The sequence below is a fragment of the Electrona antarctica genome, assembly GCF_951216825.1.
Source record: "Electrona antarctica genome assembly, chromosome: 7".
NCBI classification, from domain to species: Eukaryota; Metazoa; Chordata; class Actinopteri; order Myctophiformes; family Myctophidae; genus Electrona; species Electrona antarctica.
The window spans coordinates 35153161-35174055 of NC_136812.1; the positions used below are offsets into that span (position 1 = coordinate 35153161).

A 20895-nucleotide genomic window follows, 5' to 3' on the forward strand; every position below is an offset into this window, starting at 1 on the left:
ATAAAAAAGCTCTTGGGCCTTGTAGTAGTAGTTTACATTGATCCGTGCACTAGTCAGTAGTCACTAGTGGGCAGAGCTGTTACGCACGCACGGTGGTGGGTTGTGATTTGCCAGACTGAGCCCTCCTCCTCCTCCCACCTCCTCGGGGGGCAACTTCTGACTGGAGGCTGCGGGCGGAGCCGGTTACCATAACAGATAAATTGTGCGCGGTACAATAGGTGGAGCCGGGTACGAGACTGTCCTTTCACATTTCCTGTACAGGGACAGTACAGTGGTCTCTGTCTTCTGCTCGGTACCTCCAAAAACAGGGCCGTTAAATCACGCTGATTTGAAAAGGGAACTTATTACAACCACAGGAGAGCAACATGTCGGCGAATAAAGACGCGGACGGCGGATGGAAGACCTTTGTGTGGAATTCAGAGCGGAGGGAGTTTCTGGGACGCACAGGCAGCAGTTGGTGTAAGTAAAGATACTTGAATTATTTCAACCACTTAACCCCTATACATACTTATTTGACCCGGCACTCTAGTGAGCGGTAGACAGACCACCGTTTACGCCACATCTTTTCGCGGAAATAGCCGATCCACAACTACAAGCTCACAAAGACGCCTTGTTGTGACTTGCGAGCATGTAGATCAGCTGTTTTCGCCCAATGTTCGCCCCCCACAACAGGGGCGCTAGGGCTCATCAAAATATTGAAATGCCGCCGTGACTACTTTGGTACGACGTTATTAACACACAAGGATCCATTTTCCTCTCGGTTTCCCTGGCTTTGAGCACCTGTTAGAGCTCACGGTTTGGCCGTGCCACTGCCAGGCCATGCTGTGTCGTGACTAGTGGTTTCACAAGAAAGAACATACAATACATGCGACAGCAGCGACACGGACAAAAAATAAAATCCACACGATCCAACAAGTGACTTAAGGATTTAATACATATTTTATACAAACCTAAAAGGTACCGCCAGTAGCCTATATTCGTGTGATTTATGCGCTCTACACTTAGATATTCCATAGTAACTAACTGACGGTTGGATGTACTGGTTAGTTAATGATTAACATCGTTAACTGTAAAAAACAGATGAGTCCATTCATTGATGAACGCCTCAATCTCGGCGTCCTTTGTAAAGAAAAAGGTCATTTTGAAGGACGACCTGTTGTTGAGACAGAGTTTCTATTTAACCAAACACAAGCGGACCTAAAGTTTGATCTGGGTTATAATCGAATCTAGTCGACTAGCCTACTTCCTATATTTAACTTAAAATGGACAACTGGAGAAACACGACGCCTTTTCCTGTATTCCTCCCGAACATTTAAGACATGTTAACCACGGGACCTGACATGACTCTTCGTTTATGTTTTCCCCCTCCTTTCGCTCGAGCTAATGACCTTTAATCTACTTTAATCTGATTTGGTTTGAGCTGCTTAATTTCACTGTTTAAAATGGTTTCATAGTGGAAGAGGAATGCTCGCCCTGCTGGTACATTCAGCTGTTGATGTGTGCCTGTTGATTTAAGATCGTGATTGGTCCCAACAGCCACAGCCTTTCAGCACATCCATCGATCAGGCTATATCGATTTGTCTCTGGTTATCGATTAGGCCGTGTTCTATTACAACCTCTGTGTGAGTTTTATGACAAGCTGCCGGTCGTGTTCACATGGCCATAAGCAGCTAGTTGCTAACACTAATACATAAAGAGCAGCTCACGACTCACATGTCTCAACAAGGGCCGCCCCTCCATCTCGAATCTTTTTCCCCCCGCGCGCAGCCCCTTTAATCAGTTGAAAACACTTTTATTAATACAGTTTTTTTGTTTTGTTTTTACTTGATCATTTCCCAATCGAATTTGATTGCAGTCAACGTCTTACAAGTTGCAAAGTTTGATATGAACGCAACAGGTCTTTGATAAAAGAACCGACACGCTGCGTCTCTGTGGGCTACGATATCGTTAGGGGTCATTGTGATTTGAAAAAGAAAACTGGGCTTATCAAAGGCAAACGTATATATATATATAGGCTATATAATGGCACGCCTAACATCTTGGAACTCTTATCACCAAAAATACATTTAATGAGACATTTAATCTCACGTTCTTGACCACTATGCTTCATTTACTTTCAACGCTTTATGTTAATATGCTACTATTGAGCAGAATGAAGGAACGCCGGGTAGCTGTGCATGTCAGAGCTCTGGTGTGAATATTGATGCTCCCAACGTGCACCACAGACTGCTGTTGTATGGGGAGGTGCTTTCGATTCAAAGAGAGAGACTGTCAGGGCCATTCACCACCAGTTGGCCCTTTTGGTTATTCCATTACAATGTAAGCCTTCTAGTATAGCCTAATTTAGGTTGCAGACTTGCGTCACTTTTGAGTCATATTTACCAACAGGCTCTGGTTAATTTTACATAAATAATCACTAGATACCCAGACAGGCCATGTGCACTTTTTAATGTGCTCAAAATCTTGTCTTAGGCTACTAATAGAACAAGTTGAAGTTTCAGAATGAAAATTTAATCATCAGACTGGAGCATGGAATATTTCACAAATTAAGAAGCACATTTCACATTGTGCACTAGTGTGCCCATGTTGACTGAGTTGACATAACCTTTCAATTCCACTATGAACAGAAGCAAGTGTCATGGCCTAAGCCACTATTCAAACAGTGATTGGCAGTGCAAGTGTCATTCTGGACACTGGTGACTATAAGAAGTAAATAGTAAATTATTGGAATTCATCTGCATCTTGTCATGAATGTCACTGTACCATGAGCGGCAGATTAGATTATAATTGAGTGTTGCTCAACCAGTGGGATACAGAGCAATTCTGACAAGGTTGAGAGAACATAAGCTCATCATACAAAAAAGCTCTTGTGCAGACATGTGGATGTTATAACAATTTAATGAGCCGTAAGCAGAACATTTAGGATCCCAAACTGTGGGCAGGGTTGATGGATATCCAACTGGTGTTTTTCCAGGGAATTAACCTATTGTAGCTGTAGTGTGGGTTAAATTGTCTATTTACCATACATGCATGTTGCTGCAGGCCTGAACGATACCAGGGCCAACATTAGATGCTGTACACACTATAGTAGGCTATGACGAAACACTGACTGCTCATTTCCCCCATGCTCATTTGAAACACTAAATTCAAACAAGGCCATGGAACAGGATTGCAGTTGCTCTAACCAATGGTGTCCCTCTCAATCCACAGTCTGACTCTGAATGGCTAGAGATAAGGTTTACAACAGTGGAACGGCAGATCAACCTGCCAGGCTGGTTTTGTACTGTAGTAGCTTGTTGAAGCCGTAGTCCTGGCACTTGGCAACGCACTATGGGAAAATGCCCTCAAGGAGTGCCACAATACCTGCACCAAATAAAACAAGAATTGACACTTTGATAGTGGCAGGATCCAGAAGGCATGCTTGTACATGCACATTCACATGATTTCAACACATAGAAATCGGTCACCTGGGTCACATAAACTTCCGTTCATTTAGGAGCAAATCAATTGACTAAAAGCAGGATAAAAATACCCAAGGTTCATAGTACCAGTTCACAGTATGTGAACCTTTTCAATTCACTAGATTAAGTATTTACAAACTGAATTAGCCTACATGTTTAGATGACATAAATCTCTACTTTATGTTAATTGTGATAATCATCCTTGAGTCCTTTTGAAGAACATCCAGAAAATCACAAAAAGGTAAAATCACCTTCAGATGAAATGTCACAGACTGTCATCTGAATGACAGATGACAGAATGTCAAGAGGTTACAGTAAAGTTGTAAACACAGACAAGCAGAATGTGATTCAATAGATGGAGACATTAGGTGTAAGGTAACTCCCAATCGCTCCAATGATGTTTGTGTTAATCTGAAAGAGAAATACATTAACTCTAAAGCCCTAACCACACCAGAGGGTCGCCATGCAACTACTTGCAACCATTATACCCAATGGCAGTTGCAAGGAGTTGCATTGGTGTGGTTTGTTTTGTTGCAAGGAGTTGCAGCTGGTTTGGTTTGGGCCTTAAGAATTGTATTATTCTAACAATGCCAAAGTACTCTATATTTACATGCAAGTCTATATTTACATCCAAGTTCACCCAGAAGGACATTCAAGTCAGTTTAGGTACAACTTGTTGAACAATGCATGCTGCATTTACAGTGCACAGTTGGGGGGATTTATAAACTGTTGTAAGTGACCATGTTCCTACGCCTCTATTACCAAGAACAGCTTGAGTCAGTTCTACTGTAATGGTTTGTAGACAGACTGAACCCATGATAACCTACAACCTGCAAACAAACTAATCAGACACAAATAAATCGCTGATTATACATGTATAAAATGAATGGGATTCAAAGCATGCACATATAAAAACCAATAAAGGTTCAACACAATTTAAATTAGCTTGAACTCCAAGTTTCTGTCAACACCTTGGACTATACTGTCCAAAGTACCAAAGATAAAGAGATTAGAGATCCTGGTGTCTCCTCACTTTCCTGGGATAACGGCAGTAAACCTTTTATGCCAAACCTGTTTGTAACAGCCTATAAGAGGGGGAGGGTCAAAATGAGGGCTGATAGTGACACTGCCACTGACCAGAATACATGACTCACAAGTCATACTGGAACTACGGCTTTCCCTCAGATTGAAACACAAAGCACCCAATTGGGCAAGTGTTGAATTTCCATTGTTGTAAACATTTTGTTACACTAAGGACTCTCACTCTCACTTCAGAATGTTCAAATGTAAACTATCACACAGCACTGCATCTGTTATGAATAATAGTTAGAATGGTTAGTTTATGCCAACATCATTTCCATTATCTACTGTAGAGCCAATGTCAGGGAAAGCAACTTGCTATGTTGGGTTACATTTTTTAGACGACAGTCTCATTCATTCACGTACATTTGACTGCTTTATTGCTTAGGCACAGTCACTGTCTTGCTTGTCAAAAGCAAAGCAAAGAAAAATATATATAACTTATCAAGAGATGTAACCCTAACACATTATGAATATATTTCCATTGTATAAACTAACTAACTTTGTCCAGGAAGTTCCCACTTGTGTTCTATGTGTCTATGTCAAACAGAGGAAGGGATGTGCTGTCCACTGACATATCATCACATCAGCAAATGTGTGAGAAAAAATTACATTTGTAAATAACTACGTGCCTCCTTTCATTTTCCACAGTTAAGATCTTCTTGTTCTACGTGATATTCTATGGATGCTTGGCTGGGATCTTCATTGGGACCATTCAGGCATTACTGCTTACATTAAGTAACTACAAACCTACCTATCAAGACAGAGTCGCTCCCCCAGGTAATTATTTGTGCATACTTTCCCCTGATGATATATGATCTGTTATTGCATTGAACATTTTAACAAAACATGACTTTACAGCAAGCTGTTACTATACTTATGAATTAGAGCATTTCTGGAAGTTTGCTTGAAAGAATACCGCTTCACACCGGGCAGCAAATCTCTAGTCTTGTTTTTTTTGTAAACAAGTAATCATCCAAGGCTGCCATAATGCTCCACTGCTGTTACCATGGAGCTGTTGGTGTTGCGTTGCATTATTTGAAAAATGTCTGTGTGAGCAGCTCCTCACTATTAAAAGTCTGTGTGACCTTAAACAGGTTCAGCCATTTTGTCCTTCACTCCTCTCCTCTCTCAGCCAGTCAATGTTTTCCCCCTCAGGCTGCCGGGGAAGTGCCTCAGTTTTTTGTGTTCATGTGAATCATGTAATGCTTCATGTAGCTATTGAACATAATCTATCTGGTGTGTGTGTGTGGGCGGGGGGGGGGCAGAAGGCATAACATGTTGACATGGCTTAGTTCAATATGACTGTCCAGCTTTTTGTTTATTTTACTCTTTGAAAAATATTGTTACTTTCCCCAACAAAGAGCTTAGTTTTTTATTTTTTGCCAATGATCATTCCTTCTGCTGTGTGTAATCTCTCGAGAGCACGTTTTGCATGTGTTTGCAGGCCCTACACTGCCTACAGTCGAGTACAGTAGGCCTACACTGTAATCGACCTTGTTAAATGTATAAAATAATAAAGCTAACTTTTGTAAAATAAATACATAATACTAATAATAATGAAAAGAAAGAAAGACCCATTGAGTTCTAAGGTTAGTTAATGAACAATTGTGAGTGTGTAGTACTGCTGGTTAGCTGCTGTTAAGTTGGGAGACAGAGCGCCGTTCCGTTCCCTTGGTGCCGAGCAGGCATCACCCCCCCCCCCCCCCTCCCCCGTGTGCCAGCGCCTGCTTGCCTTTAGCAGCACGCTGTCGTCTCGCTCGGCGGTATTTTTAGCAGCCATTGTAACGCCGACTGGACTTCTTCGTGCACATGACATGGGGGGTTAGCCTGTCGGCCATTTCCTTCTAGCAAAACAAAAAAAAGTAAAGAAGCACCAAAAGGCGCGCGGTACCAACACGACGACACACAAGTAGGTGTGGAAGTGTTTAGAGTTGAAGTGAGTTTCCATTGGAGGCCTGATAAAGCAAGACGGGGGGGGGGGGGGGGGGGGGGGGGGACTGTCGCGCGCCTCAAAACCGCCGATGTACAAGCTCACATCGCAATGATCGCATCGCTTTCCCCCACGCGCTTGTGAGCTTGCATATCGGTGATTTTTCAGGCAAGCTCCATGTAGTAAGTCTCCGCCTCCTCTCTCTCTCTGACTGGGGCTAAAAGTTTCCATTGTGCGGAGTCACACACGTGAGAGACTGGTGGAGTGAGTGAGTGGAGTGGGGGCAGGGAGGAGGGTAGGGTGGTGGCGGAGGTGGTATTAACTTTCCCTGGTATTAAAATGACAACGTGGTAACACCCACTCCTCCGCCTTCGTGTTTTACATGTCAACTGGTTTTCATTCATTAGCATTTTAAAACCTGAAAAAGAGCCATTGAAACCGAAACAAGTCAATACAACCGTGATGCATGTTTGTTGTTGTCATCTCCCACTCTCTCTACACTTGACGCCACGCCTCACGACGTAGGCCTCGCGCTCAACAAGGTCTGTCTGTGGAAAATTACTGCTGTAGTAATAGCTGACAGCTGACACAGAACCCATCTGAGGAAAGCCCAAGACCCTTAGCTTATCTAGTGTCCCTACTCCCTAGATAACAGACTACTATACCAAAATAACACCCTCTTGTTTTTAGAATTGTATAGAATTGTGAAATATTAGAATAATATTGCATTGTGTTTGTGAATTGTGTACTTGAAATATTCTGTGTTGTCGTCCTCTCTCTCTCTCTCTCTCTCTCTCTCTCTCTCTCACACACACACAGATGGAACAACATTTTATAATAAATGTTTTTGTGCTATGTGGCATCAGTCATTTAACTGGTGCCACACATTCACATTCCACCAGTGAACAGTGTTGATGATAGTCTGTGGACCAAAACGTCCGCTCTGTATAACTTAAGTTCACCATGTCACTTTTGAACTTCAAGTAAAGACCTTTTCTTGCCATTTTCTTGAATCTTGCAGAATGAGTCTCTTGCATCTCGCAAGAGCCTCATTCTTCCTTCAGTGTGCGAGCCCCTTCCTTTTGCTTATGGACATTCATGCTGGCCTCTCGCACGTACAGCCCTAGAGTAAGCCTTGAGTTTAGAGTGCAAACCTCCCTACCTCCTTCATCTAACATCGAACAACATTCAATTTCTTTGTGTTATGTATTCTGATCACAGTGGTTTGTTCTGTTCCTCAGGTCTATCGCACACCCCACGCTCTCTAAAGCATGAGATCTCCTTCAACATAAATGACGCAACAACCTACACCCAGTACACCTCAGCCATTACGGAATTCCTAAAACCCTATGCGGATGAACCTCAGAAAGACGAATCAAAATTCGAGGACTGTGGAGGCAAGTACCGTTACTGTACACACACACACCAATCACATGGGCCAGGCCATTCTATCATAATTGTTATGTAATATAATATTTAACCAACACCTGGCCAAGATTGAAAGAAATGTACTTGGTGGTTCATTGCTAAAAGTACTTACGATACAGTACATTTTCCTAATATGACTTAATAAATGAACTTAGTTTGTGCCTCCATTAAGTACTTTCAACCTGGCGTCTCTATTTTGGGTTTGTCATTGTAGCCTAAAATGTAAAAAACAAAGATTGTATGTTTCTAAATAGTGAAAATAGCAATGTACAAGCTCACAAAGTGTCATAATGCAATGCATTGTGAGCTTGTAGATTGGATGTATAAATAGGTCTTACTCTTAACGATCCCTATTCTTGCGGAATCATTGGTGCATTGTGAGCTTGTAGATCGGCTGTTCCTGAGGGGAAAAGAGTGGACCAAGTACAGAGCCGATCCGGTCAAGTTTACTAAGTATTTAGGGTTGAAGTTAAGTGGTTAAGTCAGATTAACAATGAATCACTAAATCATCATGTAGTCACTAAAGCTTATTTACCATCGTACGACGGTGTCACTAGTTGACAAGAACCGATCTTCAAGCTAAGAACCCGACGCTAAGAATGCGACGTTGTATAAACTATGGTGGTGACAAATATTGCTGTCGCTCAACTGCTGTATGCATTTATAGATGCATGTCTAACATGTCCTTTGTTCACATCATCCATAGAACAAGCCGACACATACAAGATGCGTGGGGATCTGGAACCTGACGTCCTGGGAGCGAGGAAAACGTGCCGCTTCAGCAAGACTTGGCTGGGAGCCTGCTCCGGGGCAACCGATGACACATACGGATTCAAGGAGGGAAAGCCATGCTTGATCGTCAAGCTCAACAGGATTGTCTACTTCTTACCACGGGTATGCATACGTTTTTTTCTGAGCCTTTGTTATTATGGACCATAATACAGTAATAACAATGAAAGATTGTTTAGTAATAAGGAGGGAAACAAAGTGTAGATGTTCTACTAGAGTAAACTAACTGGGACTTGGATAGGTCTAAGAGCACATGGCAGGTGGGAGAAACTGTATTGACACTTGTGAGCATTATATTGGTATATTTGCCAGGGTCACAAAACGCATTTATTTTTTCAAATCTTTGTAACACAGTTCAGTAGTAAATTCAGTTTCAGCTTTAAGCAGCTGATGTGTGTGTGTGTGTGTGTGTGTGTGTGTGTGTGTGTGTGTGTATATATATATATATATATATATATATATATATGTGTGTGTGTGACACACACAGTTCTTAGTGTCGATGAACCTTAACTGGCTCATTAACAGTTTGAATGTGGATTGTGTGAACTGTCCCTGAAACATAAGCCAATCAATACAAATAAATAGTATTAGGAACACAAGTTTTGTTCAGGTGGAACAGCAGTTCTTGTTCTGCAAGGTACAGGGAAAGCAGCAGGATGTCATGACAATGGGGGGAAGCAGTAGCGAAAGACTGAGCCACTCAATGCAAAGCAATGTCAATCAAGTATTGGGTGAACTTGTGCATTGCTGCTTACAGGCTTGCCTTGCTTTAGCATGTGCAATTTTCAGTTCTCACGCAGTTGCAGTCTGCGTCCATAGAACATATGCAGAGAGATATAACTATTAGCTTGATTGCCATTCAATTTGCTCTGCTCCAAGGAGAATGCACCCTACTGATTTTGTTGCCTTTCCTGTAGTGTTTTTTTTTGTTTGTTAAAAAGCTTTATATTCCGATAGTAATCACTGCTATAGTGTTAGTTCAGGAACAGGGATCTCATCTCTCCACTCGGGAGAAAGTACCCATGTATCTTTTTTAATGTAATTATTTTCTTTTTTTCTTCTTCATAATTTCCAATTTCTCTTGTTTATCCTGTGTCTCGTATGAGTTCTCCATCCTGATGGCATGAAATTGGTATCCCAACCTGAAAATGTAATTTCTGTTTACAGAGTGGGAGAGACAGTTAGACCCCCGTTACAGAACACTCTCATGACATGATTACTATCTGATTTAATTGATTTGATCTGTACTCAGTAGAAAATGATCAATTACACTAACTTTAACTAACATTGCAAGCTGCAACCTTGCAAGCTGCAACCAATCATATTTTGCTATGACTTTACTTTCACAGTTGTGGAGTGGTTAGTGTGCACTCCGAGTGCCCCCACAGTGCTGTGCTCTCTGAATGTTGAAATGGCAATGATCCGACCACTCTGAGTTTCCTATCTACCAGAGAGCACCTCGGGTGCGCTCCAGCGCTCTTCGAGCATATTTATTAATGCACTATTTGTGAATTTTATCATGCAAGTCTAGCCATAATCTATCCACCCAAAATGTAGAATAAGACAACAGAATGTGTATGGTCTTGTTTAGCAAACCCTTTCTCTCTTTCCAGCCTCCCATCAGCAATGGCTCACTCCCGGCAGCTGTCAACTTAAACCCCAACCTGATTCCTATCCACTGCAATAACAGGGTATGTTTCATTTGACCGCACCTGGTTGAGAATCCATTAGTGAACAAATTATTATAATATTGATCATGAAATATTAAAAAAATTAAAAACTGAAATAAAAAGAATACTATAAAATGTCCAACTTATAACTCAAACTGAACCCATTTCCTTGCAGAGAACGGGAGAGCAACTTGGCGAGGTCAAGTACTTTGGCTTTGGTGGTGGCTTCCCTCTCCAGTACTACCCATACTATGGCAAACTCCTGCAACCCCAATACCTCCAGCCCCTGGTGGCCATTCAGTTCAGCAACATCACCTTGAACGAGGATATCCGCATCGAGTGCAAAGTGTTCGGAGGGAACATTGATTACAGCGAAAAAGACCGCTACCAGGGACGCTTTGACGTTAAGCTCATCATCTCTTCGTGACCTCAGCTATGAAAATAGCTCCTTTTATTCTCTATCCCATTCTAAAAAAACAAATAAATTAATGTAGAGAGAGAGAAGACAGGAAAAAAAGGTTAAAATAAACACAACTAGTCTTGGAACAAAAACCATTCATGATATACAGGACCTACACTTAATCTGTGTGCTTTACACTAGCTTCTCTGTGTATTTCAAGGATTAGAATGTACAAAAAAGAAAAAAAAAGAAAAACAGGAAGAAGAGTAGCAATAGCCAATATTTATTCTACTGTAAATGAAAATATTCCTTGAGCCATGGGACATGTTCATCTATTACTGTAAATCGTAATTCCACTACTGATATGTAGCGAGCAGTGTTTCTGTCCCCAAGTATTTCTTCCCAATGTGGTTTCTATATATTTTTGGAGTGTCCAGTGCCATAGTCTAGTCACATACAATGGCCTTAACAAGCCATATAATAATCGCTTGTTGTCTTATGTCAGTCAGCTTTAGCGGTCCAAGGTGTGTGTGTTTGTGCGTGCCTGTGTGTGTGTTTGTGTGCGCATGTTAACGTTGAGTTGCGCAGCTGCGTGTATATGTGCTCTTACTAACTGAAATACTGGCATGGTACTCTGATCCTATTAAGACGGGGGTATCAAACTGGCAGCCCGTGGGCCACTCCGGCTAACATCTTCATAAGTAATGAAACTGGTAAAGTGAAGCATTTTGTAGTTATAGGTTAGTACTGGCTGAGACATGCAAAAACAACGAGGGCAACACACATGGTTAGCACAGGCCCACATGAAGTCACATTTTACCCAGTTTGGCCCCCGTGGCATAAAATAAGTTTGACACCCCTGTTTTAAGACCATGTCTGCACTCCATGGAGACATTTATCTTTCTTTATGATGTCTTTTCAATTGATTGTGGAAGGATACATTTCTAGACCACATTTTCTTTATGGTTCGACCTTCGCTGTGGGACAGGGTTTCAAGTGGCATTTCTGTTGAATACCGGTATCCACACCTCTGCTTGCTCTGTAATGTAAAGCTTTGTCAGTCTAGCCTGCAAGACTGTCATGTTCATTGAAACACAGTGGCAATTCAGTGCTTTTAAAAATCTGTATTCATTTCATTTCTTTTATTTTTGCTGGAGACATCACATGATGTGGTGTAACTTTCTACTGAATGTTTTAGCCATTTTCATGGTGAAGAATTTTATATTTATGCAGTTGTACATTTTTTTTTCCACAGGAAAAAGTGTAATGTGTGAATCCAATACCAAAGTCGCTGGTCAAAAGTTAGAATATCAGAGGCAATGCAGTACCCCGTGTAATAGGATGTTTAGTCAGTGTAAAAGTGCTTGATTCAATGTGGAACATCAAAACACTTTGTCAGGAGTCCATTCGCTCTTGTCACTTTATTTAATCTGGATAAGACTGAAACAAATAAACGGAAAAACAAGCCTGTGGTGATGTCTTTGTATGCATGAAAATATGACAGATGTATATATACAGATAGAGTACACAAAATATGTCTTTTATGGTCAATGCTCTTAACTCAAGTCACCCATCCAAAATCTTGAAGAAGTATTGCACCTGTAAACAGAAAATGTTAAGAGTTAACATTAATCGCTTTAGAAAACAGTATTTGATATAATAGCTAATCCAACGTGTCAGCATACTACAGCCTAGAGTGGAATGTGGATCATATATATATATTTTTTAAATATATATTTTTTGGCTTTTTCTGCCTGTATTGATAGGTTGAAAGTAGACTGACAGGAAATGGGGAGAGAGATGGGGAAGAAGACACGCGGCAAAGGCCGTCAGGATCGGGAGTCGCGGCACGCCATCAGGCTAGCTCAGCGGCCTAGGTGCCTAGGTGGTTGAGCTAATCGTCCGGGCGAGTGGATCATATTTCATGTCCATTTCTTGCATATAATCTGGTATATTACATTCAGAATTATGCCTTTTCACGAGACCATCTGCCAGGCTGTCATTTAAGTAGCCATGCGACAGGTTTGCAGAGGTGCACAGAGTGTTCCTATGCAAAAGGTTTTCTGGACTACTATGAACTACCCTGGGGAATGTGGCCAGCTCAGGCAGTCACAGGCTAATGATTAACAAGGAGTCATTTGTCCACACCGCTTCACAGATCAGGAGCTCGCCTCAACAATGACGCGCGAAGGGTCACAGACCCACTCCCTCTGGAAAACAATGGTTTTGTTTCAAATTCCAGTGCCACTCATTTTTTCAGCCAACTCAAAAAAAACAGTGTGATCAGTGGCTGCCCCAACCCACAGAGTGGAGTCATGAGACTTGTTTTAGAACACAAAACAGCACTGATTTAAGTTTTTGTTCAGGGCTAACAAGAACGTAGCATAAATTTGTGCATGGGGTCCGGTTGGAAATCAACGGATCTCCTATTCCCAAGGACAACAAGAAGTACAAAGAGCGGTGGTGTGGGTGTTTTCTACAGTACTTGGAAAAGGAGAATGTGCGCAAGTGAATGAAGTGCCACCTACCTCCAACTCGCCATCTTCAGGGAGGTCTGTACAGTGGACAGCATTGTGCGCTTTGTCTTTGCCATAGAGCGCGCGCAACGTGGTTGGACGTAGATGGCGAGCGATTTCCTGTTGAATGAAAATATTGTTGTTGTTGTATTTCTCTGATAAAAGCATCTGTGACAACAGTATTCGGTGGGAGATGCCAGAAACAGTGCGGACTGAACACTGCATGATGCAGTGTATGCAAACAGCAACAAGTATGAATAGACTACTGTCAAACAAAGTAGGATGAAAATACTGTGACGGCAAGTAATAATGACATAACAGACTAGATTAATTTAAGTAAATATCAAAGACTCATTCATACTGAATGGTATGAATGAGTTATGACACAAAGCGTGACTGAATGTCATCCAGACACTGATTACTGGTCAAGTGGTGGAAGTGAAAATTGCCACCACAGTGGAAACATGCTGCAAATGGTTGCATGAATCATAGTCCTTGCAACAGTCAATGATATGCCTTCTTCCTCTCTACCGGGACAGGACTCTCAAGATATTTTCCATTTTAAAATTCCATTTCAATTTCCTTTTTTTTGGGGAGAATTTTGGTTAAAGATATGTATTCCAATATTGTTTGGGTAGTACATATATTAGAAATTACACTGGGTCAGCTGAAAATTGTCGTTTTTCCAAACATTTCAGAGGCCATCTATATTGAGGGCACATGTCCGGCTCATTCCGACCTCTGCTTAGTTACTAAACCCCAAAAATGTTGCTATGTCTCTCAAGGTCACACGACTGTCTCTTCTGTGCTGTTAATCTCTTCCTGGAGGAAATGCAATCCTCCCACAGGGCTGCATTCAGGGCAGGAGTCATACTGTACATAGAGTAAATAATTCTTTATGTGAGAACTATTAGTTCAATGCTTGACAATGGGAGAACATGATCTCGCATGTAGTGACATATTAATAACATGAGAGCTGTCGACAGCCCTCATGTCCGTAGCGCTGTCAGGACGTAAAAGTGCTGGGACATTATTTCCGATGACTCACATTGCTGTGTATTATCCCGTCTGATACCTTGATCGAGTTGAGACTAAGAGCAACTGCAGTTACTGCACGTATGCAGCCAATACAGGACAACTGTTGCACAGCAAAATGGAAACGGTGCTAGAACATAGCATGCACCAGCGCCGGTCTGGAAAAATAAATAAATAAATAGACCAGACATCCCCCAATAATGCGGAGACATTCAGACCCAAATGACCCCCCCCCCCCCCCTCCGGCACCTATGCCTCATGTTATTACTAGTTGTCTTACTTAGACAGTGTGGATAATACTATTAACAAACAATTGGTCTGCATATTAGATGAAGGAATATATTCTTAGTTTATGTTACAGGCGATTTCACACTCCATCATCTGTGTAATTTGAACTGAAGTAATTTTTCCCCTTTTGGCTACCATACTTCACATACAGATGCCAGTAAAGCCCAAACCGCACCAATGTCCCCAATCGCAGTTGCAAGGAGTTGCATTGGCGTGGTTGACCGCAAAACTGATTGGTTGCAAGGAGTTGCGACTATTTGCAAAGGAGTTGCGAAGGAGTTGCAACTGGTGTGGTTTGGGCTTAAGAGCAAAACACCACAATGGTCCAAGTATCCCCTTAACACAACAAAGAAAGGGTAAATTTTTTGTACTCTGCAGTCTGCATTACAGAGCAAGAGATACAATTGTATATTAAACAGGAAGCCATTTCCTATATGTTCTGGTGTTTCACACAAAAGAAAGGAACCAGTTTCAAGGTCAACCGTGCCAGCTTTCTCTCAGAGCCATTCATTTTCCCTGGAAGCAAACACCCACAAGAGGATATTAAAATCTCCAGTTAAATTTGTTGCAGTCTACCACAAAAACATGAGGAAACATGAGAAAGAATAGCCTTCTTGATTGTTAAGAAAAGCTTGGCTGTTCATTTAGGAAAGGAATGCATTCTTTGCTGTTTTGTAGCAGCAATTAAAAATAATGCAATGTTTGATTTAATGTCTAAGGAATGTCTATAGACTGTGTAATTGTGTACTGTTGTCAGTACGGTGACCTTGACATGGGCAGTCTGTGGTTTCAACTCCACTCCATATGAATCTTGAGCCAACAAGAACAAGCAAGAAATTAAAGGGAGATTTCTACTCTGTCATGAAAGAATTCTTCAGCAAAGTCTCCTCTCTGTAATTGTATTAGCTAACCACTGGCGATCTGCAGTCAGAAGGCTTAATTTCATTTTAATGAGTCCCATTGGATGCCAGACTGATATTCACAGAAGGACTGTTGGCTTTTACAATAATGGGCGCGGTGGGGAGGCCTGATCGTTGAGAGAGACCAACGTCCCATTGAAAGGTCTGTTAGGGGGCACGGTGGCACAGTCGGTAGTGCTGTCGTCTCACAGCTAGAAGGTCCTGGGTTCAATTCCCGCAGGGGACGCTGTGGGCGCGTTCTCTTCTCCGCGTCATCAGTGCCCATTCCCGAGGCGGGGTTGGCGAAAGGGCCTTTCTGTGTGGAGTTTGCATGTTTTCCCTGTGTCCCCTAGGGTAGGTACCCTAAAAAAATGCAGTAATCCTGGTCTCTAAACTACCTCCCCCTGGCTAGCCGGGGCGCCTGATGGCGGGGAAAGGAACTGGTCGGAATAACGTGTTCCTTCCACACGCTACGTCCGGCCGGGGAAACTCTCCCCTGTCAGATGAAAAGAAGCTGCTTGGACTACTCGTGCATAGAAGGAAGCATGAGGTCAGTCCGCTGCCCCCCCCCAGGTTGGCAGAGGAAGTGTAGCGCCCAGGATTACATTAGACACTGGGTGAAAAAAATGAGTTGCAAAATCTTGGGATAAAAATTATATATTTATATATATAAAAAAAAACTCGCTGGTAATCGAGAGGGCAAATACTGAATGTTCAGTTCAGCTCGTTTTTGTGAAATGCTCCTGCATGTGAGCATTACTTTGCGTAAAAGAATATGCCGAAAGGAATATGCAGTGATACATTTGGAACAGAAATTCTGCTTACCCTGGCTACTGACAAATGCAATATATACAAAGCAAGTAGATAGGTCAATATGTACATGTAAATAAAACAGTGAGATAGATCTCCGTTTGAATTGTTCCCAACGTTCTACTTTAAACTTTGTCCACTTTTGGTCAAACCTTTGGTCCACTTTTGCTCTCCAATATTATCACGATAACAAAATGTTATGTTTTATCTCTAACCGAAGCCACAGATAAGAAAACATTACATGGGATATGGAATTTCAATAATTTGTGGCTAAATCATAATAGAATTTCAGTAAGTGCCCAGTAATGGTGGGTGTGCCTGAATTTACACTGTGAAAATCTCATTATCACTAATTGGGTAGCATATGAGCCACTGCTGGAAATTGAATAATAAAAAAGTGTTGTATTGCTGTGAGTCTGCCCTCCGCCTGACATCAGGCAAACGTGTCATCCCATGTGCTATACAAGCGGTTCACAGAGCGTCAATACTGATGACGCATACATCATGCTGGCTATATGACAACAACTAACCATTTATCTCACACAACCTTTCCTTGCTCACACGAACAACACGAACAAGCTTGCTTGTTCTATTGTCATCGCTGTTGGCCTTGCCAATGATTATCTTATTTCAGACGATATAAAAGGAATACTCAACTTCAGAATTCCATATGGATGATACATCACAGCAGAGCAATGAAAAAATAGATCTGAAGTTGCAGACTGAAGCTGTTTGTGGAAGTGTGTTATACAGTTATACTATGTGCGGCCTAGCCGACTTTGTACTTGTAGGAACCGTGTCCAAGACTCTCCTAATGAAGCATAAATTCCTGCTCCACTCTGGGAAATGGACTCATTCTTTTGTTGGCTCACTGCCAAGGTTACAACAGCCTGTTAGATGGCAAGGTGACGCTATATCAGTGTCTTATTACAAATTGCCATTTCCCAAACTAGGGTTTAACCAACAGCAACTATCCATTCAAGCATCGTTTACAAAACGACTACAATAAATCCACCACTGTTGCCAGGACGTCACGTGTCATATCTATTTAAAGGATTGACAATCAATATTTTTTAAACACATACATACTACAGAGAGAGAGAAGCAGTGTCAGCAGCAGCCCCCCCCCAAACATCAACAAAACAACATGACACTGCATACAAGCTAACAGACATCAGTAGACAGTCAGTCCTGAGTCCTGACAGCGTGAGGCCACGTGCAGGCTTTGTTGTGACCACCAGGCGCGACTTGTTTGCAGCTGGTCAGCTTGATGCTTATCCAAGCTGCTGATTTCAAAAGCATGAGCATGCTGAGAGGCCAAGCGAGCCCAGACACCAAGAGAAAAGAGAAGGATCGGAAGAGGGTGGGGGGGGGGGGGGGGTGAAGAGCTGGGTGACAGCAGCATACAGAAGCCTGTTGTGTCCGTTTGCTTCGATATCAGGGTGCATCACGCAAGTGAGAGACGTGGTCTCATGACAGAGTCAGAGCGACGGGAGGGCGGAATTGAGCATTGGAGGTGTTCACACTGGTATCCTCTTTGGAACAATATCAGTCTCACATACGGTAACTACCGGCTGAGTCAACATGTTCATTTTAACCTACGTATAGGCCTACTCTCCTCTGTAGGGTAGGTTACATTGCATGCCATTGAATAAACTTCAATTCAGACACGAATTCAAGCATTCAGTCCATCAATTAACCTATTTAATTATATCCGTCAAGTGAGGTGTTATGCACACAAGACCTATACTGTTTATATGTTGTAGCCTTTAATGATCTAGTCTTTAATGAGGTGACATTGATCAATAGCATATTGTTTACTAAAAAAGTTTGCGCACCGCTAACGCCACAAAAAAATAAAAAATAAAACATTGGCGTTACACAAACCTGTGACCCATAGAATTAGGTAATGGCAGGCACCTGTAACCCAATATGCATTGCACTGTATTGACGCACGTGTCACGTGATCGGGCGTAGCCAATCGAAACATGATAGAGACTGAACTGGCGCGAAGCTCCGCCCCCCCAGCTATTCATGTCAGTGGAAGTTGCTCAGTGGCGTTTTGAAGCACCCGGAAGACTGCCGGAAGTCCCTCCTCCGGACCTCAACTTTGAGGTCCGGGGTGACGTTGGAGTCATGGTCCTACGTCACAACACAATGTTAAAGCCCAGCTGCACGGGGTTTCCCGGTCATGAATCCACGGGTCCGCCTGTAGTCCCTCCTCCTACCACTAGGGCCCAGAGCTTCAACGTTGAATAGCCTCACTGGCCCCTTGGTTGGCACTCGAATCTTAATTAATGGACTTGAACCATTCGTTTTTTCCCCCCCTTTTTTTGTAAACTCGAAAATATTTCTCGGCGAGAATGCGATATTCATAATAAGAGTACTATGTTCATGTTGTGTTTACATGTTAAGATGTTATTAATAATCAGGGGGGCACACAGCCGATGCGCCAGTGCGCATACGTCGTCAAAATGTTTTCTGCGTGTAGATCAAAAGGCATGCAAGGCGCATTTGCGCACCAACAGCTCAGACAGTTATGTAGAGAAATCTGACAGGCATTCAAAAGGAACTCAAATGTGATGTTAATGTTCTGTAAGTAGACTTAACTGTTGACTAATCATTACATGTGGCTGTTATTTTAAAGAGGAAGTTAGTGCACAGGAAGTCCGTTTCAGTTGTAAACAAGCTACTATGACACTTTCCCAGAAATTCTGCACAACTAAACATCAAATGTACTACATTATAGTATCAGCCAGAGAGATGAGTCATCTGGCCCAATTATTTTCTCTTTGAACTTGTTTATTTTCCGTTGAATGTGCCGAATTGTATAGAATTTGAAATCAGACCCACTAAATGAATAGGACTCAAATTGTCGACAGATTAAATAACCTTTTATTAAGATGGTTCGTGTAACTAAGATATTACCAGTCATATATGGCTTCAATTAGGGTTGGGCAACATGATTATTATATTGTAATATGAGACTAGATATCATTTTGGATTTTGAATACATTAATATCATGACTGATATATCATTACATTATGATATAATCGTCACAAATTCACAATCAATATCGAGATGTGGTGAAAGATATTGTGAAAATTGATTTTGGCCACACCTCCCAGGCCTGGCTTCAATCAAGGTATGTCCTATTTGAAGAACATGGACTGAAGACCTCTATGAGGCAATCATTGAGCTGGGCGGTGTGGCATCATATGACTTGGTAAACATTAGCTTGCCACTTATCTTCCTGTTCTGTGAACAGGGTGCAGTCCCAGGAGAAAAACGAAACAAAAAGACACTGTCTGTGAATGCGATTTCACAGACTGGTGGACTGAAAACAGAAACGCGACTACAATCACAATTGCAAACAGGCTGGAATGCATAATAAACATAGGTCATTTCCTGAATTTTGAAGTGAAGATCGTAAAATATGAGGCAACCGCCATTAGTATCCAATTCAACAGATAATAATACTCAATGTGTGTAGGCGAACTGCATATCTGTACTGTAGTTCCTTGTTAAGGTAACCAAAGAGGCATTGGAGGCACAGAGGATCCTATTAGATTTCACATCATGCACCAGCACAGCCCTGCAGCGCTGATTCCACAGTACCCAGGTACACACGCACACAGACAACCACTCTCTCACGCACGCACACACGCACACACACACACACACACACACACAACTAATGCTGTGATTTATTTGCCCTTGAATAGATTTGGAACCAAACTCATTAACTGGACACAAATGTGTGAAACTCAGCTGTCACAGTGAAGCTCCTATCAACAGCTCTTCCATTCCATATCACACAGGTTCTAAACTGAAACTGAAGCATAAAGCTGCACAAATCACCAGATTCATTAACCACTAAAACCCTGTTATACTTGGGCCATTTGATCCCCCAGGGGTCTGTACTTACCTTTTCCCCCCTCTACAACTAACCTGTTTGGCGAAAATAGCCGATCTACAAGCTCGGAACACATTGGATTGTGCTTGTAGATCTGCCATTTTCACTGAATAGCTATTGCTATTACATTCTTATTGCTATTATGACATTGTTATCATGCTATTATGCCCAGAATAGGGATGCTACTGTTCATGTGGTTAAACTGTCAGTGCTGCAGTGTCCTATAAGCCAGAATAGGGATGCTACTGTTCATGTGGTCGAACTGTCAGCATGAATACATAAACAAACCTGTTTCCCTAAAGCCTCTTTAGCCTACACCTGTCGACATTCGCAGAGAAATGTGTGGTCTGAGTGATGTCTTTCTTCATCTCATTTAAATATAAAATCTTAAATAAACAAACATGTTTAGGCCTACTTCAGCATCAAAGAAATTAAATTATTTTTTTTAAGAGTGAAGAGAGCCTACTGTCAGCTGTCCAAATATTATTAAATTAAATTTGAGAGGTGAAGTGATGTCGGCAAGGTAAATGTAGGCCTATATGAAAACACAGGCCTACCATAGCAGGCCTCAGGCCTGAGGCCTACCATAGCAGGCCTCAGGCCTGAGGCCTACCATAGCAGGCCTGAGGCCTACCATACCAGGCCTCAGGCCTGAGGCCTACCATAGCA

General features: G+C 42.0%; 2 protein-coding genes across 3 annotated transcripts in view; one reads left to right on the forward strand and one right to left on the reverse strand.

The window, feature by feature from the left end:
• Positions 1 to 206: 206 nt before the first annotated feature.
• atp1b1a (ATPase Na+/K+ transporting subunit beta 1a) lies at positions 207 to 12226 on the forward strand. Its single transcript, XM_079506198.1, has 6 exons — positions 207 to 459; positions 5193 to 5321; positions 7716 to 7871; positions 8609 to 8796; positions 10305 to 10382; positions 10537 to 12226. The coding sequence occupies exons 1-6, from the start codon at positions 366 to 368 to the stop codon at positions 10786 to 10788; spliced, it is 897 nt and encodes a 298-aa protein (XP_079362324.1). The 5' UTR covers positions 207 to 365; the 3' UTR covers positions 10789 to 12226.
• The window catches only part of nme7 (NME/NM23 family member 7), a 28745-nt gene continuing 20013 nt past the window's right edge, over positions 12164 to 20895 (reverse strand). For both annotated transcript variants that reach the window (XM_079506192.1, XM_079506193.1), the window contains exons 11-12: positions 13290 to 13397; positions 12164 to 12360 (exon numbers count right to left, since the gene is read on the reverse strand). In XM_079506192.1, the coding sequence (XP_079362318.1) occupies positions 12328 to 12360; positions 13290 to 13397 (141 nt within the window). In that variant the 3' untranslated portion in view covers positions 12164 to 12327. The remainder of the gene's footprint in view (positions 12361 to 13289; positions 13398 to 20895) is intronic.

Bases quoted from the DNA above. Each gene is read 5' to 3' on its own strand.
- atp1b1a (XM_079506198.1), top strand. From the start codon at position 366: ATGTCGGCGAATAAAGACGCGGACGGCGGATGGAAGACCTTTGTGTGG. The intron at 5,322-7,715 runs GTAATTATTTGT...TCTGTTCCTCAG, and splicing joins AGACAGAGTCGCTCCCCCAG to GTCTATCGCACACCCCACGC. The intron at 7,872-8,608 runs GCAAGTACCGTT...CATCATCCATAG, and splicing joins AAAATTCGAGGACTGTGGAG to AACAAGCCGACACATACAAG.